Below are 24,941 nucleotides of genomic sequence, written 5' to 3'. Positions count from 1 at the left end.
AACTACATGTTCTAAGTTCAAGTATCAATATTAGAATTTTCAGCTAGATCATTTTTGTGCACAGGGGAGGGAGAAATCACAGTATGCGGTTATTTTGTTTTCAAAGCCTTTGCTGTTGGGTAAAGATAGATGATCTTTTATACATGCAACAAGAAATACCGGTATTATTTTGCGTGTATTTTCTCCATGTTTCAAGTGGCATTTTTGTCATATGGTTCGGGTGCGTGTGCTCTTATGTCACCCCCCCTCCACTGACATCGATGGAAAAATTACAACCTGCATTTACGTTGCCCACTAAATAACTCTTAATGAACGCTGGTGATGTGTCTTCAGGTGTTCATGTCTCACTTTTGCTGCACAGAATTAAGAATGTTCTGGACTCTATGGCATGCTGTTCTGTGTATAGATTAGAATGCAGCCTCCGGGTGGTATGCTGCTCTTGTGACAGCAAACAAGAGAGAATCAACAGCATCTATGCCATTTAAAGCCAATAGTAAAGCCCACAATTGATTTACAAGACAATTCGTAATCATTCAGAACAGCAATCCCCAAATGAAAAACGTTTTATAATTGCATATCACTCAGACCATTTACAGAATTTTTTAAAACTATATTTAATTTTAAAACTTATATTAGAATACAGAAAAACGGTATTTGGAACAAGTCAGTACATGTGTTGCTCAGTTTTGAAAAGGAGATCTTGGATGGGCGTATGCAAAGACCTATACAACAATACATTAATTACATAGACACTGTCTGTAGGTCTAGTATCAATATCACTGGCCTCTATGGGATACTATAAGCTACAATCGTCATCAGAGTTCATACATGTCATTAACGAAGCTTATTTACCTATCAGGAACCTGGCTGATGAAAACATTACCTTGCTGGTGCCATTATTTTGTAAACACGACCAAGGCGTTTCAGGGGCTGCTCACGAGAAATGCGGAATACAAAACAACAAAAACTAGCAATGAAGCAGCTGCCTGCAAATAACACAGAAGGAGGCCAGGGTGAGAATTGGAAGAATCATTTTAACCTCTATTCCTACTATAAAATGCGCATGATGAAGTCCCATCATAGGATGCCAACTTTATCGAGCCATTGTGAATTCATGAAGGCCTGTTTGCGCAAATACTTTTGACCATTGTTAAACATTACAGGTTGTGCTGCCGTAAGGTACAGCGGCAAATATGATAAATTACAAACAATTTATTGGTCATTCTCCAACAGCAGTAGGCTTTTTTTTTTTCAGGTTTTGTTTCTCATGGGATGGCGTCGATTAAAAATTAGTTAAATACACATAGGTCAGGTCACACGCCACAGTTCCCGGAATAAAACTCTCCTCCAGAGCTGCGATGCATGTACAAGTGATTCGAGAGGCGGGAGATTACCTTATGCACGACTCCCCTCATTCTTTCAATACTCATCTACTGCCCTGAGAAAGCCAAACAGAAAAACAGGCATGGGGAAAAGAGAGGGGGAAGGCAAAAGAAGTGTAGGGTGTGAGTGTGTGTGTGTGTGTGTGTGTGTGTGTGTGTGTAAGGGGGCAGGTTGACGTTCCCATGTTGGCGCTTTTGAGAGACTGTGCTTATTGGAGCGGCAAGGTGTACACAGGTTAGTCTTCATCGTCATTCTCGTCGTACTCATCCTCATCGTCGTCGTCCCCCATGTAAGACACCGGGGTCTCCACGCGAGAGCCGCTGTAGTGAGAGTCGTTGGAGCTGGATGCCATGGTGGCATCGGGGCAGCCGTCGCTAGATCAAGGAAAAAGAATGGTTGTATTTGAAGATAACGGCAAAAAGGCTGTTCATAAAGTTAAGATACATCACCGGGGAAAAAAAAACCATATGGCTTGTTTCAACAAGGTGGCACTCGAGTTGAATCAGAGGTTCATTTCGTAAGCTGCAAAATATGATTTTTTTTTTAATTCTACGATGACCAAGTAAGCTGTGTCAAGCATGTTTTTTTTGTTTTCTTAATTGGTAACAAATGAAAAACTAGATAATTTCATGCTAGTCACACACACTATTTCTTTGACGTGTTCCTGAATGGGCAGCATTTGAATGGCACACAGCTCAGTCCCAATAACTTGCACAATGTCGGTCAATTTAAAGGCGTTATTACAGTTCATTCAAGAGAGGGATTTTGCACGATAAAGGGAGTACAGTTTTTGGGGTGTCTCACCTGGATGTGTAACGGGTTCCATTAGCCGATGATCCTCCAGTGATGTAGACACTACTGATGGGGCCTTTTGCCATCTCTGGAGAAGGATAGACATTATGTCAGCCTGTGATTGTCGTTATGAGGTAGGAGCAACGTGCGTGACTGACCAATCACATAGGGCTCCAGAGCTTTGGGCACCAGGCTGCGTGCGATTTTTAAATCTTCTGGAGGGCACTTGCCCACCTCCAAACCACAAGCCATGCCCATACGCTTCAGCACCTCAATGTCATCGTGGATCTCAAACATGGTGTCAAAGTTGAACAAGTACTCAAACCTGCCAATCAAGAACAAAATATCTTTAACAAGGGTGTTTTTTTTTTTTTTTTTTAAAGAAACATGTACAGACATTTCTCCAATGTGTGTGGTCACTAAATGGCATACTTGTCATTGGAGATGCTGCAGTCGATGACGGTTTTCTTGCTGGTGTTGACGATAATGAAGGGAAGGTGGATGATGGAATTGGGTGGTGGAGGTCTGATTGCCTGCTGCTCGCTCTGCCTGTTTCTCTGAACCAGGTTCTTGAAGGCTATTTGCTGCAATACAACGCATTCTTAAGTCTTGGGCTCATTAGGTAGCTCTTTATCCATGCAACAATCTTCACCCCATACATTCACGGTCAGATCACGAGCAGCCCTCTTGCTCGCCACTTTGTCCAGGACGATACTGGAGGCATTCCCAGGCCAGCATATCCTGGGCTTTCCCAAGGACACGTCACCAAGAGGGGCATCCTAACAAATTGCCAGAGCCATCCCATCTACTACTTCCTCATGATGCAGAGGAAAAATGGCACCACTCTGAGAACTGCTTGATTGGCTGAGATTTTTGCATACTGGTCAATTGCAGATGATAATTATTACTCAATAATGATAATAAGTTAGGGTTTAAAGTTTATTATTTTCATGTATTTATTGCATCAACCTTGCAATGGCAGCCTCAGTTGCAGTCTGTATTAGGTATAGAATATTTCAATGTGCTACCATCAAATATGACTATGTATTAATTTATCATTCTGTGTTCCTTCGATTGGCTGGCAACCAGGTTAGGTTCTCCCGCCTACTGCCAACTCAACTGGGATAGGATCGAGCACGCTCGTGACTCGTGAGGAAAAGCGGTTAGGATAATGAATGGATGAATTCGGTTTTCAACCATTATACAGAGCTATAAAATCGGATTAATCTGATCGTAAAAGTCAAAATTAACACCCACTCACATAAAATTGCTGATATATTGGATTGTACATGCAGAGGCAGGTTTAGGTTTTTATTTTGTGCAATGTACCTTCTTGTGTAAAAACTTCTCGTCCTGATAAAAATATACGCACATCGCCAGGACATCGTGAATGTTGGGATGCAGGATTTTTTTTTTTTAATATACATTCACAATCAATGCGGGCATAACGAGTTAATGTTCATTGATTTCTATAACAAAATAGGGATGATATGTAACAAATGGGAACTCTGGTATACCGTTGTAGAAACATGGCTCTCGGTCATTTCTACCTGTAGTATGAGCTCCTGAAGCTGCGACTGTTTCTGTTTGATCCTCTCCAGCCGCTTCTGTCGCTCCACCTGCCATCAAAAAAATAAGACTTACAAGGATGACACAACAAAAGTGGAGTGCTGTGAGACTTTTTTGCATCGTCACCTCGAGGTTTTGGCACTCTTGCGCTGAGTTGGTGGGCAGGCCGATCCACTTGATCTCTTTCTTCTCTTTGGAGATGATGTTCATGGCCATGAGGACGTTAAGGGCGTCGTACACGCGCCGCCGGATGTTCTTCTGGTCGTATACATGCTAAAAGAAAAACACTTTTAAACATCAGCAAGATAAAAAGCACCTTGAAGTGTGTTAAGTGTGGGTTTGCAACATTCTGCAGCTCGCACCGAGTCGTTGGGTGACATGAGGTTGTCGCCCGAGCTGAATTCTGCCACGAGCTCATCTGCCACCTCGTTGTAGGTGGTGACTCCCTTCTTCTGCACCTTCTCACACACTTTCATGGAGAAATGTCTCAAGCCCTTTCCATTCTTCTCACCTTTCTTGCCACGCTTTCTGCAGATAACAGAGTGCTGATTAGTACATGCTGTGATTGGTTAAAAAAAAAAAAGAGTGAACTCTCCACCAAGCTTTTAAGGGACTTACCCTGACGACCAAGGAGAGGCATCAGAAGGTTGAGTCTGAGTCAGGAACTGGGAATTGGGTGTGTGTGGGCTGTTTACCAGTATAGTATTGGATACTGTTGGCCGCTGAGGTGTTCCAATCACCTGGAAAAGAAACAGAGGCAATTTTATCCTTTTCAACTGACCATATTTCCTGCAACAGTGGCCAGGTGAGTTTATTAACTCAACCGCAAAGTACCAGGAGGTTATAATAAGTGGACGACTACTCTCAGCAAGGCTTTTAATTGTGTAAAGATGTACGTAAGCGCTTCAAATGAACAAACCACAATTCCATTGAAGCGGTGCAGTTGTGGAAAATGCAAATAAAAACAGAATAGAATGATTTTAAAACACTTTTCAACCTCTGCTCAATTGGATGCAGTACAGAGACACAATATTTTTTGTTAACTATTCTTTCAACTTGAATTTGATGCTTGCAGTGCATGCCAAAAATATGACACAAAGCGCATTAAATGACAAAGGTTTGCCAAGTAGAACAACTGAAGGCTGTTTTTTCAGCTTCAAGAAAGACAGAAAGTCAATGAAGAGTCCAGAATTAAAACGCACTTGTACAATTCTTAACAGGGTAACAATGGAAAAAGTAAAATGGTAACGAGGACAATCGCACTAGGGCTGCAACTAACCATTATTTTAACTGATTAGTCAATGAATCGGATAACAATAAAAGCTTAAAAAAAAAAAAAAAAAGTCTGCTTCCATGGAGGACTACAGAAATAGGAGAATATTTAATCATGGGAAGCTGAATTCTGATTTGAAATGAAACTGTCAAATTGATAATTAAAAAGTTTAGCGGTTCATTTGATAATCAATTAGTTGTCAAATTAATCGTAATAATAATAATAACAAATGAATCATTGCAGCTAAAAAGGAAATTATATCAGAAATCAGTCTATCAAGGGTAAGGAATCTGATCACTACTCTTCGGTTTTAGGATCAACTGTAAGATGTACTCATTTGTAGACTTGCACGACAATTATCACAACATTCCGAGCAATATTTGGAAGGTGGATGTGTTATCTTACTGAAATCCAAGTAACATGGGTTGACTATTTCACCTGTGCTCGAACTGAGGCATTGTGAAGGTATCCAGTTGATTACTTTACCAAGGTGATATCTAAGCTGATTGTCATGATGTATATATTCCTGGTATATAATGGGATGATGGATGAAATCCTGCTGACTGTAGTAGTAAATAAGCTTAGGATCAATTCCCAGCAACTCTACCGCCAGGTCACCTCACAATGATAAGGGAGGGGGGCTTACACAACAGCAAGACATAACAGAGAAGGCCGGCCACCAGATCTGTGCATTATTGATCACTTCATATTAGAATGATTTAGGTCCAGGAAAATGAGGGCTTACCATGTGTGGCAAATGTTGCATGTGTGCAGCAATATTCACGTTGGATGGCCCAAGCGTTTTGGGCAGGAGCTGTTTGGCCAGGGGGCCAGAGGCAGGCTGGACAGCAACCAAAGACAGGATACCTAACAAAAGAGATTATTGTTATTGCTATTATTACTATGTCAATTGTTAAGACTTTAGCTGTTCACAGTACTTGTTTTTTTAAAAGTGTACCTTAAAGTGTGCTGTTAAAAACTCATTTCAAGAACAGCTTTTACCTTTGCTGGGGCTCAGATTCTGATCAATGAAAACCTTCAACTCTCCGTTTGTTTCTATTAGACCAGCCTGTGAAGGACAGAAATGTTAAATAATATCCCTTCATAATCCAATCATACAAAGTAGCAGAGGTGGGCATCGTCCGGTCTCCCTGAATTTTCCGTCTCCGATCTACGTGCACCCAGCCCGCCTGTCGTCTGTGAGAGCCAATCGGCGTTGAGAACATCATTTCCACGTCTAACACAGGCACAAGCAGACACACAGCCAAATAAAGAATCAAATAAAAACAACATACATACAACTTTTGTTTTTTTCCTTCATTTGGCTGCATGTCATGTGACATGGTACGGCTAAATCCGTTCTTGACTGCGTTTGGCTGACTCAGACCGACTGGGCGAGGCTGAAATAGGGACGGAGGACGATGCCGCCTCTGCAAAGTAGGTCATATCTTCATGTGATGGCCGTGTAGTCGCTTACATCTTTAGCCATGATCCCAAAGGACCGGGGAAGTTGAACCTCAGTTGGAAAGGGATTTTTTTCTTCAGTTTTGCTATTCAGACCCTTTAACAGACAGAACAAAGATTGTGTCAAATAACAGTATTTACCTGCCATGGCCTGTTAGACAGAGACCAGCCAATAGCAACAAAATGCTATTTTCTACCATCCGTGGTCGTTTCAGAGGTGCAACATAGGACCAAGCTTAACACCAGTAAACACTAACTGACCCCACCCTGTGGTGTTGAAAGCAACCTTCACAGTCCTAAAAGTATTTTATCTGTTGTATAAGAAGACACTGGAATCATTTAATGATGACGGTTGATGCGTTCCTGGTTGAAAGCGCACATTTTGGGCAATTTCCGCTGGCTACTGAGAAAATAGAGTTGAATTACACTGCAGCCCTGATGGTTCAATCTTGAGGGATAGTTGTGTAACGGAGGCTTGTGAAAAATTTGCATACGCATGTACAGGGAATGCTCTGTTCATTCCTTGTATGCAATTGGGAACTAATCTAAGATAATGTAGTAGTAAGTTCATAATTGCAGGAAATATTCATGTACAAAAACCCGAGGCAGTACAAATGGCGAGTACAAAGAAATTGCACGTGCCTTCTTGTGCCTGTGTGATGGCCAAATCATCTCTTGGAAGCCTTATACAAGTGCAGCAAAACAGACCTGCATGCTCGATCCGCTTCCTGGCCGACTCATTAAAGAATTGTTTACAATCTTAGGCCCTTCCATCTGAAATATTATTAATGTATCACTCTCCTTTGGCACTGTGCCAGGAGCTTTTAAGACAACTCACTTAAGTGACCAAACCAGGATCCAGCATGTCTCAGTAATTACGAGCTGGTTTCAAGTCTTTCATTGCGAAACTTTTTGAACAAGTCGTAGCGCAACAAGATTATTGTTAAACATGGCCGCTAACAATCAAGTTTTTCATCTATGCGGAGGTGTTGTCATACTTTAAACAATGGATATCAACATAAAGCAAACTGTGGACAGACCACGTAAAAATACAGGAATATATCCTTTATCTTCTGTGAAGAAAGTCAAATATTACTGCTGTACTGAGAATAAGAGGAGCTGAACTTCCAAAACAGTATTGCACATGAGTTTCTCATAGTGCCCCAAAGTGGCCAAGGCACCAGAATGAGCAGCACATTAGAGAAATACTATTTAATTTTTTTTTCAATTGTGTCAATACTGTGGGCGTTCAATAAATATATTAGAGTGCAATTTTTTTCTCATTAAACATGACCTTTTACATGGTGGGAGACACTGGGATAGATTAAGGGTATTTCCATTCATTTCAACAAGGAAAGGGGATTTCAGAAACGTGTGGTTGCAGAACGAAATAAATCTCAATCTAAAGGCACCACTGCATTTGTTATAAACTAATGGAAAAGGTACCATTTGAGACACTGCATAAAGTTGGCATTAAATATTATGCTAACTTTAATTTGGCAGATTAGCCTGACCCGCATGACTGAGAGCAGACGTGCTCCAAAACTAGTTCCACTCAAAAAGAAAAGTGGTTCATCTCTAAGACCAAAACTTATCAAGCTACCTAACATTTACATATACGGTACAAATATCATCAAGACTTACTGCAACTAAAGAAATGGATAAGTCATCTCTCTAGAACAAAAATGTGTGCCTGATGGGTTAGTAGCTTACTTCACAATACCCTGGCCGAATACATATTGACCCTCAGCCAGATTTGGATCGGACCGCATGTTTGGATCCCCGTTAGAAAGAATGAACCCAGTGTGGCAGCACCGAAAAGGAGGTAAAGAACTTTTTAGTGGTCATGAGCGCACCAGGCCTAATTCAGGTGGAGGAGAGGTGGCGAACTTTGGATACAGGTCTTTGCAAAACATACCAACTTCACGTACACCAACTAACACGGACCCCAAAAAAAAAGTGATTACGCGACACGTACAGAACGACTGACGGCACGCTAGGCCCCTATCCCCGATCGGAGCACTCTTTTGTTGAGGTGCGGCTAGCTAACTGATACCGCTAACCCACCGTGGCTGGATAGAGCCCCGCTGCTAGCTAGCGAGCTAACGCACGCTTAGAAAGCGATTCTGGGCGACATTGGTCCCGTCCCGTCCTCCCACCCCCTTCGCCATTAAAGTGGAGACGTCTGTGAGCCGTTTGGGCCAGCGTTCGGGTGAAAGGGGAGTAAATCGGGAGAGATGGTGTGCACTTACGAGTAGACTAGAGCTGCTTCTTCGACGACTGCCGTTGTTGTTGGCATTTCAGAGCGGAGGAAGAGGAGGTCTGAATCCTTAGCAAACAGGAAACATTGCGAGCAAAGTCAAGCTATAGTTTGGGAACATTCTGTCGGGGAAATACTGCCACCTTCTCATGATTTGTTTCAATTTGCGTGAAAAACAAGCAAACTGTATGTGATAGGAAATTAGTCAAGACCTTAATCGGTCAATGCGGGGTTGATTTTGTCACCTGTCAACGCCAAACGGTGCCCACCATTCAGGGACCGCTACAACTCGATCATAACGTATCTACAACAGTTTCACGCGTTACGAGTTTATACATCAATACAACTTCCATACTAATTTAACTTTGGGTTTTGTTCTACAGCATTTCACACTGTCTACTATGTTTTTTACGACTTACAGGAAGCCACTGAAGTTTTGCAATCCTTTGCCGTTCAAGAGGCACGCATTCGGAACTCTAAAGTTTATAACTACTTTATAAGGGTCAAGTGCTTGTAGAAACCAGTCTCAGTGACAACTACCAACACGCTTGGCGATGACTGTTAGCAAGTTGCTAACTCGCGAACACCAATGAAGAAGCACCGGCGCTTTGTTAGCCGACCACTAAAGCTAGCAGCTAGCGGTCGAGCTAAGCACAGCTGTCATCGACAAGACCAACAGAGTTAGCTTTTTAAACTCGGTTGTCGGTCCCTCGCCGAGTTGTTTGAGAAAGTCCTGGCAGTCTCCAAACCGTGTCACGTATAAATATATCGGCAGCGAGGCCAGAGGCAGGTTAAAACACGTGCTTACCGGTGCACTCCACAAGTTAGCAAGTGTCGTTAGCTTCTTTGCACTCTCGGCTAGCCTTGCTACGGCAGCGCGACTCTCAATCTGATCTTGGCGGTGTCTCGCTTCAGTTGCCTCTGATTGGTCGCCTTCCGCGAGACGACAGCAAAAGCACTCTAAGTAGCCCCGCCCACTATCTACAACGGCGTTCTGATTGGACGGCGTATAGGTTTGATTTGGACAACACTGCCACCTGTTGCAAAGGAGGTGCTAGGCGCATCATGGCGCGTTCTCGCGAAGGCTTTGACACTACTTCTTTGTTTTGCTATTGAGAGTATACCGATAGAAATATAATATACCAGACATCGCTATCTCGTAGCCTTGACCAGTGTCTGGCCTAATACGAAAACAAAGCCTCAACAACAGACTGTTCAGTGTATACCAATGGAAATATAATATACTACACTATGATTATTAATACTTATATATCTTCTGAAACCATTTTACATGCATGTGATATGCACTTTCTAAATCACCTTTTTTCTCCTACAGATGGGCAGCACAGTGATCCCAGTGGGTGGCATGCCTGCTTCACAATTGTAAGGTTCTGGGTCCAAATCTTGTCCCCAGACTCACTTGTGGAGTTTGTATGATTTCCATGCTTGCATGGAATTTTCTCCAGTTACTTGGGCTTTCTCCGACATTCCAAAAGCATTTATTTCAGATACGTTAAACATTAGGCAGGAAGGAGGGCAGAAGGGAAGATAGTAGGAACAAAGAGGTAGAAAAGTCGGTTCAAGCAAAGGAAAGCAGGCCATAAGTATCCAAGAAGCACAGGCCAAGACTTTTGTATAGTACCTTATCTGTACTATAGGTATAATTTGTGTCATGACGAAGTGGTTTACTTTATTAAGCACTTAAATCCTGCTGTGTCGTCATGTAATAATGCGTAGATGAAGCCCCCTCATTGTGAAACAAAACAAAATAAGATGAGGAAAGGCTGACATCAGCAGATAGTCTATCAGCAAAATGTTTTGTGTGTGGCATCCACGTTGTTGCGGAGTGCATTCATGCAGATAAAACTTATCTGAATCTCCTAGTAGCACAACCTGCTTAACAGATGAAGCACTTCAGCTAGTAACTATTAACTGCAGGACTATGTCGTGTAAAAATGTACTTTAAATGTGTCAATTAAATGTACTTTATTTCTATCGGAGACTTTTAAATTTCATTTTTTTAAACAAAGTACTGAAATCAAAATTTAACCTGTAAATATTTATGCATGTTTCACTATTTTCACCCCATCATTAGCAATTCAGTGTACATTTTTTTAAATACCGTATTTTTCGCACCATAAAGCGGACTGGATTATAAGGCGCACCCTCATTGAATTTTTTATTTTCGAAATTATTTCATATATAGGGCGCACCGGCAATTTTCTCTGTGCATTCAACACGTGGGAAGGTGGGAATCTGATATAAGGAGCATGCTTTTCAAGAATGAAGTGTAATTGCATTACCACGACACTGGGGTGGCAATGGTACGCTCCTGTCGTTATTTTTTTGTTTGTTTGTTTTAGGAAGACTTCCAATCTTTTGTGATAGCCTAAAAACATGTTATTAAACCTATTCTTCGTTGTAAGTTCATCTTTATTTTTTTAATGTTTATAAAGATAGTGTTATGCAGAAGTTGGTTGGGGCGGGGTTATCGCAATTCCACACTGCATTTCAAATGTGTTCACTAAGTCATGCATACAAGCAAAACAAATTAAACAACACAAAAAAAACAATAGGATCAAACAGTCCACGCCATGATAATTCATAAAGTTGCGCCTTCAACTCGTCCACTTCCGCGCATGCGCACAATGAGCGGCTCCCAACCTGGTAAACTAGCGATTGTGAAAATGGTAGGTAACCAAAATAAACAATCTCCGCTCATCTTGTTCGCTCCAGCGCTGACTTTTAACACGCGCGGCACCGCGTCGATTTTCTCTTAAACGCTCGCGTCGCGTCCAAATCCCGCGCTGACCAACGGTTGTCGTTTCTTTTGCCGATTCTCAACGGAAGGTCAGTTGTTGTTATTGGGGCAGCAGCAGCCAGCTAGCTAAGTAGCCAGCCGCAACGTCTTTCTCGTGTCAAGCCTGCTAACATAACACAAGCTCGGCCACCGTAGTTACCATCCCCGAGCTACGACACGCGCCAACTCACTGACACAATTGCACGCGTGTTATTAACGTTCACACCACCCCGAAGCCAATATACTGGCCGCAATGCTAACCCGGCGATCCCCATTGCCACCAGCGTTATTACGGTGCCTTTGTTATACCCTCTGTATTACAGAGGTCGCCATAACGTAATTGTGCTTATGACAGTCTCGTGTGACTTTACAAGAAACGTGATGGACGTCCAGTTAAAAGCTGCGGGACAAAGATGGGCAACCTGCGGCTCGTGGGCCTCAGAAGAGAGCTGAAAACAAATACCACCCCAGGGGAGCTGTTATTAAAACCCCTACAAATAGTCACTGTGGCTCCCATTACATCAGGGGCCCGCCCTTGGGAGCATCCCAAGTGTTGCCGAGGACTAGATCCCACTCACCCATGCGTCCTGAATGCCTGTGGACGCTGTACTGTGCGCGCTGGTGTGTCTCTGCGCGCTGTTCTGTCTGTACTTGGTGTGGGCGCTGTGGGGTCTGCTCGCCGCTCACCGGCCCTTTGCCCTGTTGCCCGCCCAGCACAAGTTGAAGTCGTCGCAGAGGGACAAGGTGCGGCAGTTCATGTCCTTCACACAAGCGGGTGAGAAGACAGCTGTCTACTGCCTCACGCAGAATGACTGGAAGCTGGAGGTGGCCACTGACAATTACTTCCAGAACCCCGACCTCTACTGCAAGGAGTCCATGAAGTCGTCCGTTGACCGCAAGAAGCTGGAGCAACTCTTCAACCGCTACAAAGGTAGGTGATGCTCTTGCTCAACTGTAAAAGAGGGAGGGAGGTACCATGTCGGGTCAAAATACTATCAGGCGTGACCACGTCAAAGCAGTCGGACCTCCATTCATTTGATTGCTCATAATAGACTTTACACCGTTCATTTGTTTGTGGCTGATCAGTGAGTTGAAAAAGGAGCGAAAAAAATCTGTCTGATCACAAAATACATGACATACTTGTGTACTGTTTACATTTACAGTGGTGTCAAACTATTTTTTCTCGCGGGCCGTCGTCATTTTGGTGTCCCTCATTATGACGGAACCCGTATAATTGTATTGTCACGTATACTCAACAAATTGATGGCTGTCTGCATGTTTTCATGTCATTTTACGAAATATGAAAGCCAAGGTGATAAAGCCACAGATTTCTTTTGCAATCTTCTCATGATCTGATGATGACTTAGTGACTTATGTTTGGTCGAATCTTGATGTGGTGAATGCTCTTAGTCGATTAATAACTCAAATTGGGGAGAAGATAAAGGAACTGTCTTTCGTTCGATTTCTTGCTTCATTTTACTATGAAGTCAAACAAACTAGTCGAAACAAATTTCATACACATTGCTCAGTACCAAGGCTGTACAAAACGGATTTAAAGCACATCTCACAAGAGCAAACTCAATTTAGTTACCATGTACATCCAGATCCTCAGGATGAGAACAAGATCGGCATCGAGGGCATCCAGCAGTTTTGCGACGACTTGGTGTTGGATCCGGCCAGCATCAGCGTTCTGGTGGTGGCGTGGAAGTTTCGTGCCGCCACCCAGTGCGAGTTCTCCAAGAAGGAGTTCCTGGATGGCATGACAGAGCTCGGGTAAGCCTCTCGAGGAACAAGTGTCATTGTGTATATGAACTCAAGCACCTTGGCTTCAGTGGAGCAGCAGCAAGTGACTCGGGTGTCACAGTTCAATTTGTTTGTCAGCAACATTGCTTGCCATGTTATGCTTGAACCAAGGTTACCTTAGGCGTCTCTCCCCCTCCCCTCGTAGGTGCGACAGCCCCGACAAGCTCAAGGCCCTTTTGCCAAGACTGGAGCAGGAGCTGAAAGACAACGACAAGTTCAAGGACTTCTACCAGTTTACCTTCAACTTTGCCAAAAATCCTGGCCAGAAGGGTTTAGGTAAGGAGAATCACTCGACATTAGCAGGCGAGAACATGCAAGTGGGCAGATTCAAGGCTGCAGTGAAAATAAAAGAAAGTAATAATCATGAGAATATCATGAATAAAGTCATGATGAGAATAAAGTCAATTTTGGGAAATTGTAAATTACGGGATTTTTTTTTTTTTACTGCATTGGTACTATTACTAGAAGGTGAGTGGCAATGTACGATTAAAAAATGGCAAATACAGGAGACAAAGGTTGGAAGAATTCAATGTCCTGTGATTCGTGATTATCCAAGAAAAAAGTAGACCCGATTTGCAATATAGGAGAAAACAGTTAGTGTATTGCGAGCATATAAAGTCCATTTAATAAAAATAACGATGTAAATACGGTATGAGAAAGGGTACATTTTAAAATATTATGAGAAAAAACTTAATTTCATGAGATAAGTCTTTCAATGAGGAATTAAGATATTAAGGGGAGAAAGTACAAAGTTTTAGTCTAAGAAAGTTAAAAAATACATATGTGTAAATAGTGAGACTGTTTACTGTAAGCATCATTTTACGAGATTCAAATGTATTACATCATTTTGAATCACAGCAAGCTTCAGATGACTTGTGGGGAAAGTCTGTGTGTGTGTGTGGTGGTTCTACTTTGTTTTTTTTCCTGCAGACTTGGAGATGGCCGTAGCTTACTGGAATTTGGTTCTGCTAGGAAGATTTAAGTTCCTCGACCTTTGGAATAGATTTCTTTTGGTGAGTCAAAACTTATGGAAGCAGTGTTGTTCAGCAAAATAAGAAAAATCGGCATATCTTGATGATGGGTATGTCATTTTAGGAGCATCATAAACGCTCTATCCCAAAAGACACTTGGAACTTGCTGTTGGACTTTGGTAACATGATCTCGGATGATTTGTCCAACTACGACGAGGAGGGTAAGGAACCCCAAAATAGGCCCAAAAAAATGTTGATGAAGCGTTGCTTCAAGAAATATAAATTTATGATTTTATGATGTCTAGCCCCACCTTATTTTGGAATTTTAGTCGAAATAAATACATTTCTAGTATTATATCTTCAACAATGCATGTCCACCGTGTAACAGAAAAAAAAATAGTGGAGTTACAGGAAAATGTACAGTGGGACTTCGCTATTTGTCAAGGCTAGAGACCGGGCTATGTATTTGGTCATTTGTTTTTTCTACTCTAATAGCTGATCCATGTTTTTCCTTTCCCCTTAGGGGCTTGGCCAGTGCTTATAGACGATTTTGTGGAATTCGCTCGACCCATCGTAACAGGAACAAAACGTAAAACTCTCTAAAAGACAAAGAACGGGGAAGGAGAATATTTCTTCATAGGTTTTCTTTTTGAAGGAGGAGGATTAGTTTTTTTTTTTTTTTTAATTTAAACAATGGTGGCCAACAGCAGCACTTGGAGGAAAGTGCAGAGGGAAGGACATTGCCGGAATGATCCGTGCTCCTCCTGCCGGATCCTCGGAATCTTGCGAGTGCACTCCGCTCCAGGACGGACACTGACGCAGCGCCGAGACGAGCGTAAATGGACTGGAAAAGAAAAGACAAAGGAGTGCTCATGACACCAGCACCACAAATTGACCGTACATACTGTATTTACAAAAGAGAATTATATGAAGAATAATATAATTGTGATCCTGTTTATAAATCATTCTTTTATGTACACTTCAAAGATGTCTCATGGATTTGATATGATCCGTCAGTGCAATGCGTCGCCTTCAAGCTGTGATCGGCGGCGTCTCCGTTGGTACGAGATGTGATCTGTCCACACAAACAAACAAAAAAAAACAACACAGATATGCTTTCTTTTAAATTCCTTTCACCAAGGAAAGTTTTGTCGTAACCACTTGGAAAGCTTGCAATAGGGATGGGCTTTCAGAAATGATTAACCATCTCTTGAATGGATTTATTGATTCACTCTAGTTTGCTGTTACAAACATTCAAGATGAATCAAATAATTGAACCCGAGGCATTGTCACTTGTTAGGCAGCGCCGCAGCAGTTTTGAGCTATTCTGAAGCTACAGCGCAAAATAAATAATAAACCAGCCTTACTATTATTACAATTGATATCTTTCTGTTCAAGATTGTTACAGGTAGAGACAAATGAACATTCATGTAAGTACAGTATATTGTTCCATTTCAAGATCAATAAAAGCATGAGTTTTTTTCATAATCGTACATGGAATTAGCTCTTATCCTGTCTAGTTATCATGCCCAAGTCGCGTTAAAAAGTATTTAACTTTCCAACTACCATTATAATGACCAACATAAAAGTTGCAGTAGGTTGCATAAAAAATACTTAAATTTTAAGCCAATAACATGCAGTTTGAACGTTTGTATCAAAATGGAAAATTAACGATAATGAACCACATAAATGCTAAATGACAAATACTTAAAATTATGTTGATTCAACACCAATCAAATACTTGAGCATGAGAGGCATTCTTGTCACTTTATGGCAGTTATGAGCTACGTTTCAAACTTGGAAATGAACGGGACTGTTTTTGTGCCACGAGAGGGAGCCCCCCCCCCCCCCCCCCCCCCCCATGTCTGATTATCCCCATCTAAACTGAAGTGAAGGCAAACTAAAGGAGAAACTTTCAAATCACTTTTATTGACCATCAATTAGAAAACATCTCAAATAATCAATTAAAACTAGCAGACACAAAAACACCAAAAAGGGATCCAGATGAGCAACAGTAAAGAATACGGTTCAGCATAATGCCATGATAACACATTTTACATACAGCTCTGTACAAGAAAATATGACGACAGCAGGTACTGTACCTCTGTAGTAACATTACATCACGTGATGCAGCAGGGAAGGCACTGATAAGAAACACTGACGTAAGCATTTTGGCCACTTGAGTTTGAAAAGTGAATGAAAGCACAAAGTGGACAAATAGTGTGTAACAGAATACTACTCCAATAACAAAGTGAGGGGCAAATGGGCAACATGCAGATTTCCCTTGACTTGTGCAAATTCTGAATTGTAGTGAAAGTTGGACATATTTTAAAGGTTAAAAAAAAAAAAGCTACTGAAATACATCTATCTAGGCGAGAGCTTTTAAGCATTCGCTCCTAACAAAAAAGGCAACCAAAAATATCTAATGGACACAGAGGGAAGCCCTGAGGCATTCCCCAAAATGTTAAAACGTATGATTGACTAATTTTGCTTCATCAATGGGGAAAAATTAGTACTCGGTTAATCGAGCCCAAACCCAGAATTTATGTGTTGTTAATATTAAAAAGGTTAGATATTTTTATTGTTAACTAATAAAACAAGTGAACAGAGGAAAGCCTTGACTGAGGATGCATCAAACGTCTGATTTAGGGACTGGCATTTGATTGATACATTTTTTTATGGGAATTAACTGATCTTAACGTCAGATTGATGAACACACTCATAATTAAATGCATCTGATAGAGCATTAATTTCTCCCTATTATTTGATTAAACAACCACTGCCTATTTATCATGAAGAGTATTTCACGGACGCCAAAAAAAGGGGGGACTGTGCCTGACAAGTAAACAGTGGGTTTTTGACAAAATGTGCACATTCTATAATATAATGGGGAATAATCTAAGGCGTGGTAGTCATGCTCCCCCCCCCCCAGTAGATGTGTGTAACAGCTACAACATTCCTATTGGGCCATTCCTGAGACTTCATAATCATGACTAAACGAGCAGCCGACATTGAGGTACCTAGCGAGTCAATATATGTAACCAAATGTGAAATTCCAAACAAAACCATAGTATCTGTACGACCACAAACATCAGTTAATGTCCCTTAAAGACAACCGTTATAGGTTGCCACCCAAAGTGAGCAAAAGGTGCCCTGAAATTCCAGAATTCCCTTTACAAAACTAATAAATAGAAGACAATAATAAAGATTCTTCCGTTGCTTGCCAGATATTTCCTCACAAATCTAACATCCCTTTTTATCAGTAAGCTTATGCATTCCCAGTGTTAAGGAAGGTTCTGGGCGTTCCCAGCGTTAGGCAAGGATACAGGAGTGTGGAGCACACGGAGAGTATGTGGCGTGTCAAATGTGACAGTGGTTAATGGTAGCGAGGGAGATCTCTGGTTATATTTGAGAGGATACCACTTCAAATGCTCTGGTACCCAGCATGGCTCCTCCTCCTCCCGATGAGGTAGGCAACCAGCACGATGAGGACCAGGCCAGCCAGGGCCGCCCCGACCACGATGGCGATCAGCATGTCATCTTCATCCAGCTGGCAGTGCTCGGCTAAAATGGGGGTGGGAACTGAGATCAGGCTGGCAGGATAAATAAATAGTCACTAGCTGGAGATGGTTTACCTGTGCCAAACTTGTTCTGGGTGAGGTTGAAGGGCTGCACCTGCAACTGGAAAGTGTTGATGGACAAGGCCTGGTCCACATTGAGAGTCTGCTCCTCGTGGCACATGTACGAGAATCCCAGGGTTCCCCGAAGGTAGTCCAGGCTGTTGTTACGTGCGGAAAAGGGTCCTGATACAACACATGGGACAGTTTCTCGTAGGAGAACAAAGTGACCATCATTTTTACTGTCATTTAATTAGGATTAGGTTCTATCTCTTTTTAAAACAACCTCTTCAATGCAATTCTTTAGATCATGTGGGTGTACCTAATGCTGTGGCCAGAAAACTCACCTTTCATGTCTGGCCAATCTGCTGACAGAGAGATTCCACTCAAGTGGTACTTATTGGACGTAGCGTTCTGGAGGCAGAATGAGACAGTTCAAGACGTTGTTTGCATTTATTACCTACCACCTTGTGGCGGTCTCATGACAAGGAACACAGCTTTAAAAAAAACTTACAAGCATGAAGAAAAAGGTCAGGTTGGTTGTATTGGCGTCCGTCAAGAGTCGCAGCATTGCGCTGTCTGAGTCACATGATCCGGAAGCTTTTGTGGCGTTGGGCTCAAGGTTGACGACATGCACCGTCTGCAGATCCAGAGAAACTGACCGTCAAGCATTTTGTATTGGGAGATAAACAGTTCATCCGGATACAAGCACCTGGTTTGAGGAGGTGGAGTTGAAGGTGATGTTAAGCTGAAGGCCCATGTACGCCAGCAAGCAGACACTGCCATTGGTGCCGGTCACCTGGTAGTGCCCTGTCAGTGGTCTGCCAGGCTCTTTGTGCGGCGCCTCGGTGGATGGTGCCACGGTAGCCAAACCCTGGTGCGCGGCTATAGCGGCTTCAATCACATCACACAAACCAATATATCCATTTTCAATACTGCAAAAATAAATTCTCAATATTACAGGTGAGCCTTTTGGAGCAGTAGCTCCTGTGGACTTTACAGAACCTGCACTGGCCCTGTATATTCATGATGGAATGCAATTTAAGCATCTTTATATTTCATTGATTAAGCCTTTAACACTACTTTGGCATCGTTGTTACCTTTTGGCATGTTTTTTTTTGCAGTCGAAAATCAAATTGAATATTTATTATTTCACGTATTCTGTACTTTGCATCTTGTTTAAGCTTTTTCATACGGAAGAATTAGACCTGCCAATCTACGCAAAAAAATTTGCTCAGTACGGTAAAAAGATTAATGATGATTAGTCCAAATATTTGGTCCGCTCAGGTAGGCAGCAGTAAACGGAAGTGGTATCACTGACACAGTAGGGCATGTTCAAGATAAAAAAAAAAAAATTTAAAAAAATCTAAATCATGACAAAGAGTGCTAAAAGTACAAATGAAATGCAGCACAATGTCATTTTATTACAGAAAAAAACTAAAAAGTACTTGCTGCCCTTGTACAGTCATGAATTACCTGTGATGACAGATGCGGCCCGCCACACCATTTTGTGTGGCCCGCGAAGACAAATTCATACATTTATTTGGGTTGACGGTCATAATGGCCCTCCGAAAGAAGCTATGACTACAATGCGGCCCACGAAAAAAACAGTTTGACACCCCTGATATTGACCACACCCAAGTTTGATTACCTCAAGCTGTTCAACCCAGAAATCATGAATAAAATCTGACAAAATTAAGTCAGCCAAACACCAACTTGGGAAAAATTTTGTCTGAACTAACAAATTGAATGCATCCGTTTCATTACATCTGGTGTGAATGTAAGGGAGCAAAAAAAAAAATAAATAAAAAAATCTTACCAACGATTAAACCTGGTGGTTGTGTCTGTCTGGGGCTGCTTTATTACTCCAGCACGTGGACAATCTACTGTTATTGATAGAACCATGAATTCTGTTCTTTACCAGAACCCAAAAGGAAGGTTTTGGATAGGAATCCAATTGAATTGCTGTGGCAAAACGGTCGTTCTTGCGCAGAAACATCATTTAAGGAAATGTGAAAAGTCAAGTACTTGTTTAGGGTTAAATTGATCATATATATATATATATACTTTCTTTGAATACTCCTTTGTGACGTCAGTTTTGGTCTACCGTTATCGTTTAAAATCTCATCACAAAAGGCAGGTACTGGAATATGGAATTACAAACATACTTGAGTGACTAAGCAGCATGTCCCCGCTCCCAAAAAAAAAACCCAGTAATTTTATTAAAAGCACATTTATCATAACATTACAAACAACTTGCTGGGTCACATGCATTATGGTTCTGACCTTCCGTACTTACGTGATGTGGACAAAATGCGTTTTGTTTACCTCGGATAAATCAATACATACCTAAAACAAGATGCAGGGTAAATGTCAGCCACCGTGTGTGGACACCACCGGTTGTCGTCATGTTTGTCTCCCAGTTGGTGCTGGTGAGAGTGTGGACGAAAAAAAGCTCAACAACTTGAGCTAACAGAGCTAGTATGCTAACTATCTGGATGCTAACGTCAGCGTCAAAACGAGCCCGGAAAAACGAGTAAAACCTCTGGGCACTGACAAAGAAAAATGGTCAAAACGCTGCCGTTGCGCTCCAAAGTCCAGTTAAATGACCAAAGCTGTTGCGTTAGCGTGTGTCGACGGCGAAATTTGCGCTGCTTGATTTGGACTTCGACTTAAAGGAGCATGGCCAAAGACTGACAACAGGATCATGTGACTCCTGGTTATAAAACGCCTCAAAGGTCACGTGATGCAGAGTGCCGGTTTCCTATTCGATGACAGACATGTCAATCAGTAGAACGCCCCCCCCCCCTTTTTAGTCCAATAACCAATTTAAACAATTATTTAGGTAGATTCAATAAATGACTACATTATAATTCAGTGTTTCCCAAAATATGTTTGCGCTATGGCAGGAAGGATGATTCTAGGATCAGAGGTTAACAATCGTGATAAATTCCACTGCATTTTAACACAATTTCATTCTTACATTTATGATAAAAGGAGTCTTTAGGGAAGTGTGATCAAATTAGACCATCAAATGTGATAAAGGTTATTTAAATGTTGAGCCACATCAAAACCATACGTCATTGGCACAGATATGTGCAATCAATAAATCATTATTTTCAGAAAAATGAAGGTGCCCCAGAATCAGAAGACTGAGTGGATGCAGAACCAATTGTTTGATTTGGTAGCACGACCTAACTACAGTAACTAGCACTATATAGAACATGCTTGCTTTTAGTTCAAAGTCACTCGAGACAACAGCCAAACTAAGGTTCTTGAACATTTCACTCTGTTGTCTGAACTCTCTGTGCAACATGAACAATCGCTACAGACCTGTGACCTTTGGAACATAAACATTCAATGATCTAGTTTGATGATTGACACTGTCTAAACAGGAAGTCATTCAATATTACTTTGATAACATTGGTCAACAGAAAAATTTAATCAGAGATGGCTTTGTGTCCCTTTGGTCTGTCCCTGTCTGTCGCAGTGAAGAAAGGGCTGAGCGGAAAGGTGAAGTTCTCGATTTACCGGTCGATCCACGTTCCTACTCTCACCTACGGTCACGAGTTTTTGCTGATGACCGAAAGAACAAGATACAAGCAGCCGAAATGACTTTCCTCCGCAGGCTGTAAGGGCTCTCCCTTTGAATGCCTTGTTTTCCAGGAATGTCCCACCGGAAGGAGGTCCAGGACACGCTGGAGAGACTCTGTCTGTCGGCTGGCCTGGGAACTCCTTTGGCTTCTCCGGGATGAGCTGGAGGAAGTGGCTGGGGAGAGGAAAGTCTGGACTTCAAAAATAAATTTTCAGGAGACCCCCAAGTTTAATTGTCCATTAATTATTGTTGAAAAGAGCAAGTCATTTTCAACATTTTACATTGGTCAATAATTTGTGAAAATAACAGTGGGGACTAACAAATAAAATAGAGTTGTGGAAAAAATATGAAATTAACCAAATTGTGACATAAGAGTTTTCGGCCCGACATCAGCAACCATGTCTGTATTAAACTGTCAACAGGTGGACAAGGAGCACAGACCAAGGAGCAATTCATTGTCCATCGAAATGAAGCAAAATTTGCTTCTTTTTTTTTTTTCATTCTATGAAAATGCATCGTTTTACTAAGTGCAATGTCGAGGACTGGTTTTCTTATTATAAGCACATTACAATTTTGGGGTGGTAGGGTTGCTGGTCTTTCCATTCATTTTCGTAGGCAAAGATGATTTCAAATGTGTTTTGAAAGCTGATCGCCAAATTAAAGCTCATTTTAGTTTGTATGTAGTCATGAGTGAATGTTATCACAGCATTCTGAAGGAGGAAATCAAAACGCAAGCGTGTCAAACACTTGAAAATGGTTTAATGTTTACAACAAAAGAGAACTGTACACTTACAGTAAAAGATTATTGTACGTATATGTGTGTAAAAAAAAAAAAAAAGAAAAAATACAGCAGACAAACGCATCAAAATCTACTATGCATCCTGATTCACATACTTCAATCTCCTACAGTCTTTCAGTTCCACGCCACCATGGTGGGTTGTTTTGTTTTTTTTGCTGTGTTTTTTTTTTTTGCATTTTCATTTTTGGGAACAGTGTCCCTCAGTGTTTTTAGTCCAAGATGGTAACTCTTTACATCAAGAGTTCTGTTAGAAAGATTAGACTGCAGAATAAGGAAAGAAAACGAAAAAAAAAAGGGGGGAATCCTTTAGATGAATCCAAGAGTCCACTTTGAGTAGTTTTACAAAATGCCTTTCTGAAGATAGACAGAATATGTACATGTTTTTTTTCAGATCATTTTTCAATTGTACTGTATTTTATCTATCTTGATAAAAGCCATGGTCACTTGGGTTGATATCACACAACACGCTCAAAAACATACAAAAATACAATGTCTTCAACCTAGTAAGACAATTCTGCAATTAGTTCCATGCTGCGACAGAGAGAAATAAAAATGACAACAAACAAGATACAGACTATTATTCCACAAACTTTTTTTTTCTTGACAGAAATATATCAAAATATACATCTAAGCTTTGGAATTACTGAGGCTTGGACTCAAAGCCAGTGCTGGGTTTGTCGCTTAATACACATGCTGCAGGGCGGTTAGGAAGAGAGAGAGAGAGAGACAGTTGACAGAGATATCTTTGGTATTTGAGTTTTGTATACACACACACGCACCCACGCACGCACACACACACACACGTACGCACGTTTAAAACATTTGGAATTTTGCTTTGGAATAGATAGCGCTTGTGAGGATTCCCGACGCCTCACTCGGGAGTAAAGCATTGAGCAAAGTGTCACCGAATGCCCCACCAGGGGATGCATAGTGTCACAGTTGATCAGTCTGTAGTGAGTAAGTGAGGGAGGGAGGGAGGGAGGGAGGGAGGAAGGTGAGATGTGTCTTTACAGCAGTGAAATCTAGTGGGTTTGAGATATGTGACTCCAAAATTGTATGCCCTGGGGAGGACCCCTCCCTCCCCCCCGCCCTTTTTTTTTTAAATGTATTTTATTAATTTTTTTAAACCAAAGTCTTTTTTCTTTTAACCCAAGTCCTTGAGAGAAAGACAGGACAAAATGTGAATTCTAGCAAGAGCGCTCAAGACAGACGGAGAGTTCCGAGCATGTACAGTGTGCACAGGATTAACCCTCAGCGTGTATTAACAAACATTACCCAGCTTCCACAAACAAGTGTCCATCAAAGAAACCCCCTCAAGCACCCCCCTCCTGCCCCTCTCTGGGTACCCCTTGCCCACCCACAGGCACTGAAAACAGCAGCACCGACCGTGGCGAAGACATTCGCATGCAGTCAAAGCTAATGAAACCCAAACACGAGTGGGTGAGTGCTCGATGAGGAGCAGTGAGGCAGAAGGTTGGGCCGCGTTCATGTACAATCAGTTTTTAGTCTTTGGTTAATGTTGTTACCACAAGATGGCGCCACCTTGCAAAGCTGGTGGGAGGGAGGTAGGGAGGGGAGGGGGGTGATACAGTCTACACACCAGGTTAGAGCTAGAACAAAAGAAGGATTGTCAAACTTAAAAGGGGCGAGTCATTCAAATAAGGAAAGGTACGCAAGAAACATTGTTAAAGAAAGCAAAACATTCATCGTGTGTACCCCTCGTGGCGGCGGACGCTTCACATCAAGAATGCGCGGGCGGGCTTCTACGATGACACGTTCATTTGTTTTCAAACATTTTCTTATTAAGTAGGTTAAAACAGGTTTCACTCAGTTTTGAGTTAGAAATGAGGTATACTGGTGCACCCACGCTTCATCTGTCAGCGTTTACAAAAAAACAAAAACAGCAAAATGTCATCAAATGAAGCGTTGAAGCAAAGCCAGGTCGACAAACTAGTGCAAGTGTTAAACCACAAACAGCGTTCATCACCAACAAGTGAACATAGGGATGGGCATTTGACTTTTCCTTGATCAAATATATCAAAAGAGACAAACGCTTAATTGAATGTTACGTTTTTCCAACATTATTTGGACTGAAAGAAATAGTGGAGCTAAATTAGAGCCTTGAGGCACTCAACAAGAAAAGTTACATCTAGGGATGAGCGTTTAACCCCCTATTCCTTTTTTTCTTAAGTTTAAGTGTTCACTGAGCCTGCCGATATGATTGTATCTTGAACTGTTAGGCATTATTCAAACTCTGTTTTTTAATCGTTTATAACATATAACAAGTAACCACAGGGTGGCGCAAATTCCCCGACAAACTCAACACAATCCAGCTGTCCCGCAAGCAGGACACTGGAAAGTTTGATGGGATTTGTGCCACCTTGTACCTACTTGTCTAGTCATGTGACACTGTTAAAAAACTAAGTTCCTGGAAAAGTGAATAATTCCCAACATCACGAGATACAATCATCTGCAAGTTCAGCTTGCACTTAAATCAGACAGACGCAAGCACAAAAATTAGGAATGGTAAGGGGTTAAACAAATTTGAAATGGCACATCGACTGGTTGCAGCCAAGAAGATTTGCCCCAAATGTTTCATGACATGCTAGAAAATA

At 41.7% G+C, this 24,941-nt stretch overlaps 3 protein-coding genes across 5 annotated transcripts; 1 reads left to right on the top strand and 2 right to left on the bottom strand.

Moving 5' to 3' along the window:
* Positions 1–598: 598 nt before the first annotated feature.
* On the bottom strand, positions 599–9,667 carry LOC119115604 (transcription factor Dp-1-like). Its single transcript, XM_037240305.1, has 13 exons — positions 9,550–9,667; positions 8,734–8,810; positions 6,495–6,578; positions 6,020–6,086; positions 5,763–5,884; positions 4,363–4,484; positions 4,107–4,272; positions 3,871–4,017; positions 3,726–3,794; positions 2,608–2,759; positions 2,334–2,500; positions 2,188–2,263; positions 599–1,757 (listed from the first exon to the last, which is right to left on the bottom strand). The coding sequence occupies exons 3-13, from the start codon at positions 6,504–6,506 to the stop codon at positions 1,619–1,621; spliced, it is 1,239 nt and encodes a 412-aa protein (XP_037096200.1). The 5' UTR covers positions 6,507–6,578; positions 8,734–8,810; positions 9,550–9,667; the 3' UTR covers positions 599–1,618.
* Positions 9,668–11,361: 1,694 nt separating this feature from the next.
* LOC119115610 (DCN1-like protein 1) lies at positions 11,362–15,690 on the top strand. 2 transcript variants are annotated; one of them, XM_037240319.1, is made up of 7 exons: positions 11,362–11,431; positions 12,256–12,472; positions 13,146–13,314; positions 13,490–13,620; positions 14,275–14,357; positions 14,440–14,536; positions 14,839–15,690. In XM_037240319.1, the coding sequence occupies exons 1-7, from the start codon at positions 11,381–11,383 to the stop codon at positions 14,916–14,918; spliced, it is 828 nt and encodes a 275-aa protein (XP_037096214.1). In that variant the 5' UTR covers positions 11,362–11,380; the 3' UTR covers positions 14,919–15,690. The 2 variants fall into 2 exon arrangements, with proteins under 2 accessions (XP_037096214.1, XP_037096215.1); XM_037240320.1 differs by lacking the exon at positions 11,362–11,431 and adding an exon at positions 11,439–12,162.
* Positions 15,691–17,415: 1,725 nt separating this feature from the next.
* lamp1b (lysosomal associated membrane protein 1b) lies at positions 17,416–20,651 on the bottom strand. 2 transcript variants are annotated; one of them, XM_037240323.1, is made up of 7 exons: positions 20,282–20,651; positions 18,645–18,826; positions 18,447–18,572; positions 18,280–18,346; positions 17,951–18,118; positions 17,736–17,879; positions 17,416–17,611 (listed from the first exon to the last, which is right to left on the bottom strand). In XM_037240323.1, exons 1-6 carry the CDS (start codon positions 20,340–20,342, stop codon positions 17,740–17,742), a joined length of 744 nt encoding a protein of 247 aa, XP_037096218.1. In that variant the 5' UTR covers positions 20,343–20,651; the 3' UTR covers positions 17,416–17,611; positions 17,736–17,739. The 2 variants fall into 2 exon arrangements, with proteins under 2 accessions (XP_037096218.1, XP_037096216.1); XM_037240321.1 differs by lacking the exon at positions 17,416–17,611 and having other exon boundaries at positions 17,659–17,879.
* Between the last annotated feature and the right edge of the window lie 4,290 nt (positions 20,652–24,941).

Source organism: Syngnathus acus, chromosome 21 (genome assembly GCF_901709675.1).
Source record: "Syngnathus acus chromosome 21, fSynAcu1.2, whole genome shotgun sequence".
Classification (NCBI taxonomy): domain Eukaryota; kingdom Metazoa; phylum Chordata; class Actinopteri; order Syngnathiformes; family Syngnathidae; genus Syngnathus; species Syngnathus acus.
The sequence above is the reverse complement of the archived record's forward strand: the minus strand, read 5'-3'. Positions and strand labels throughout refer to the sequence as shown.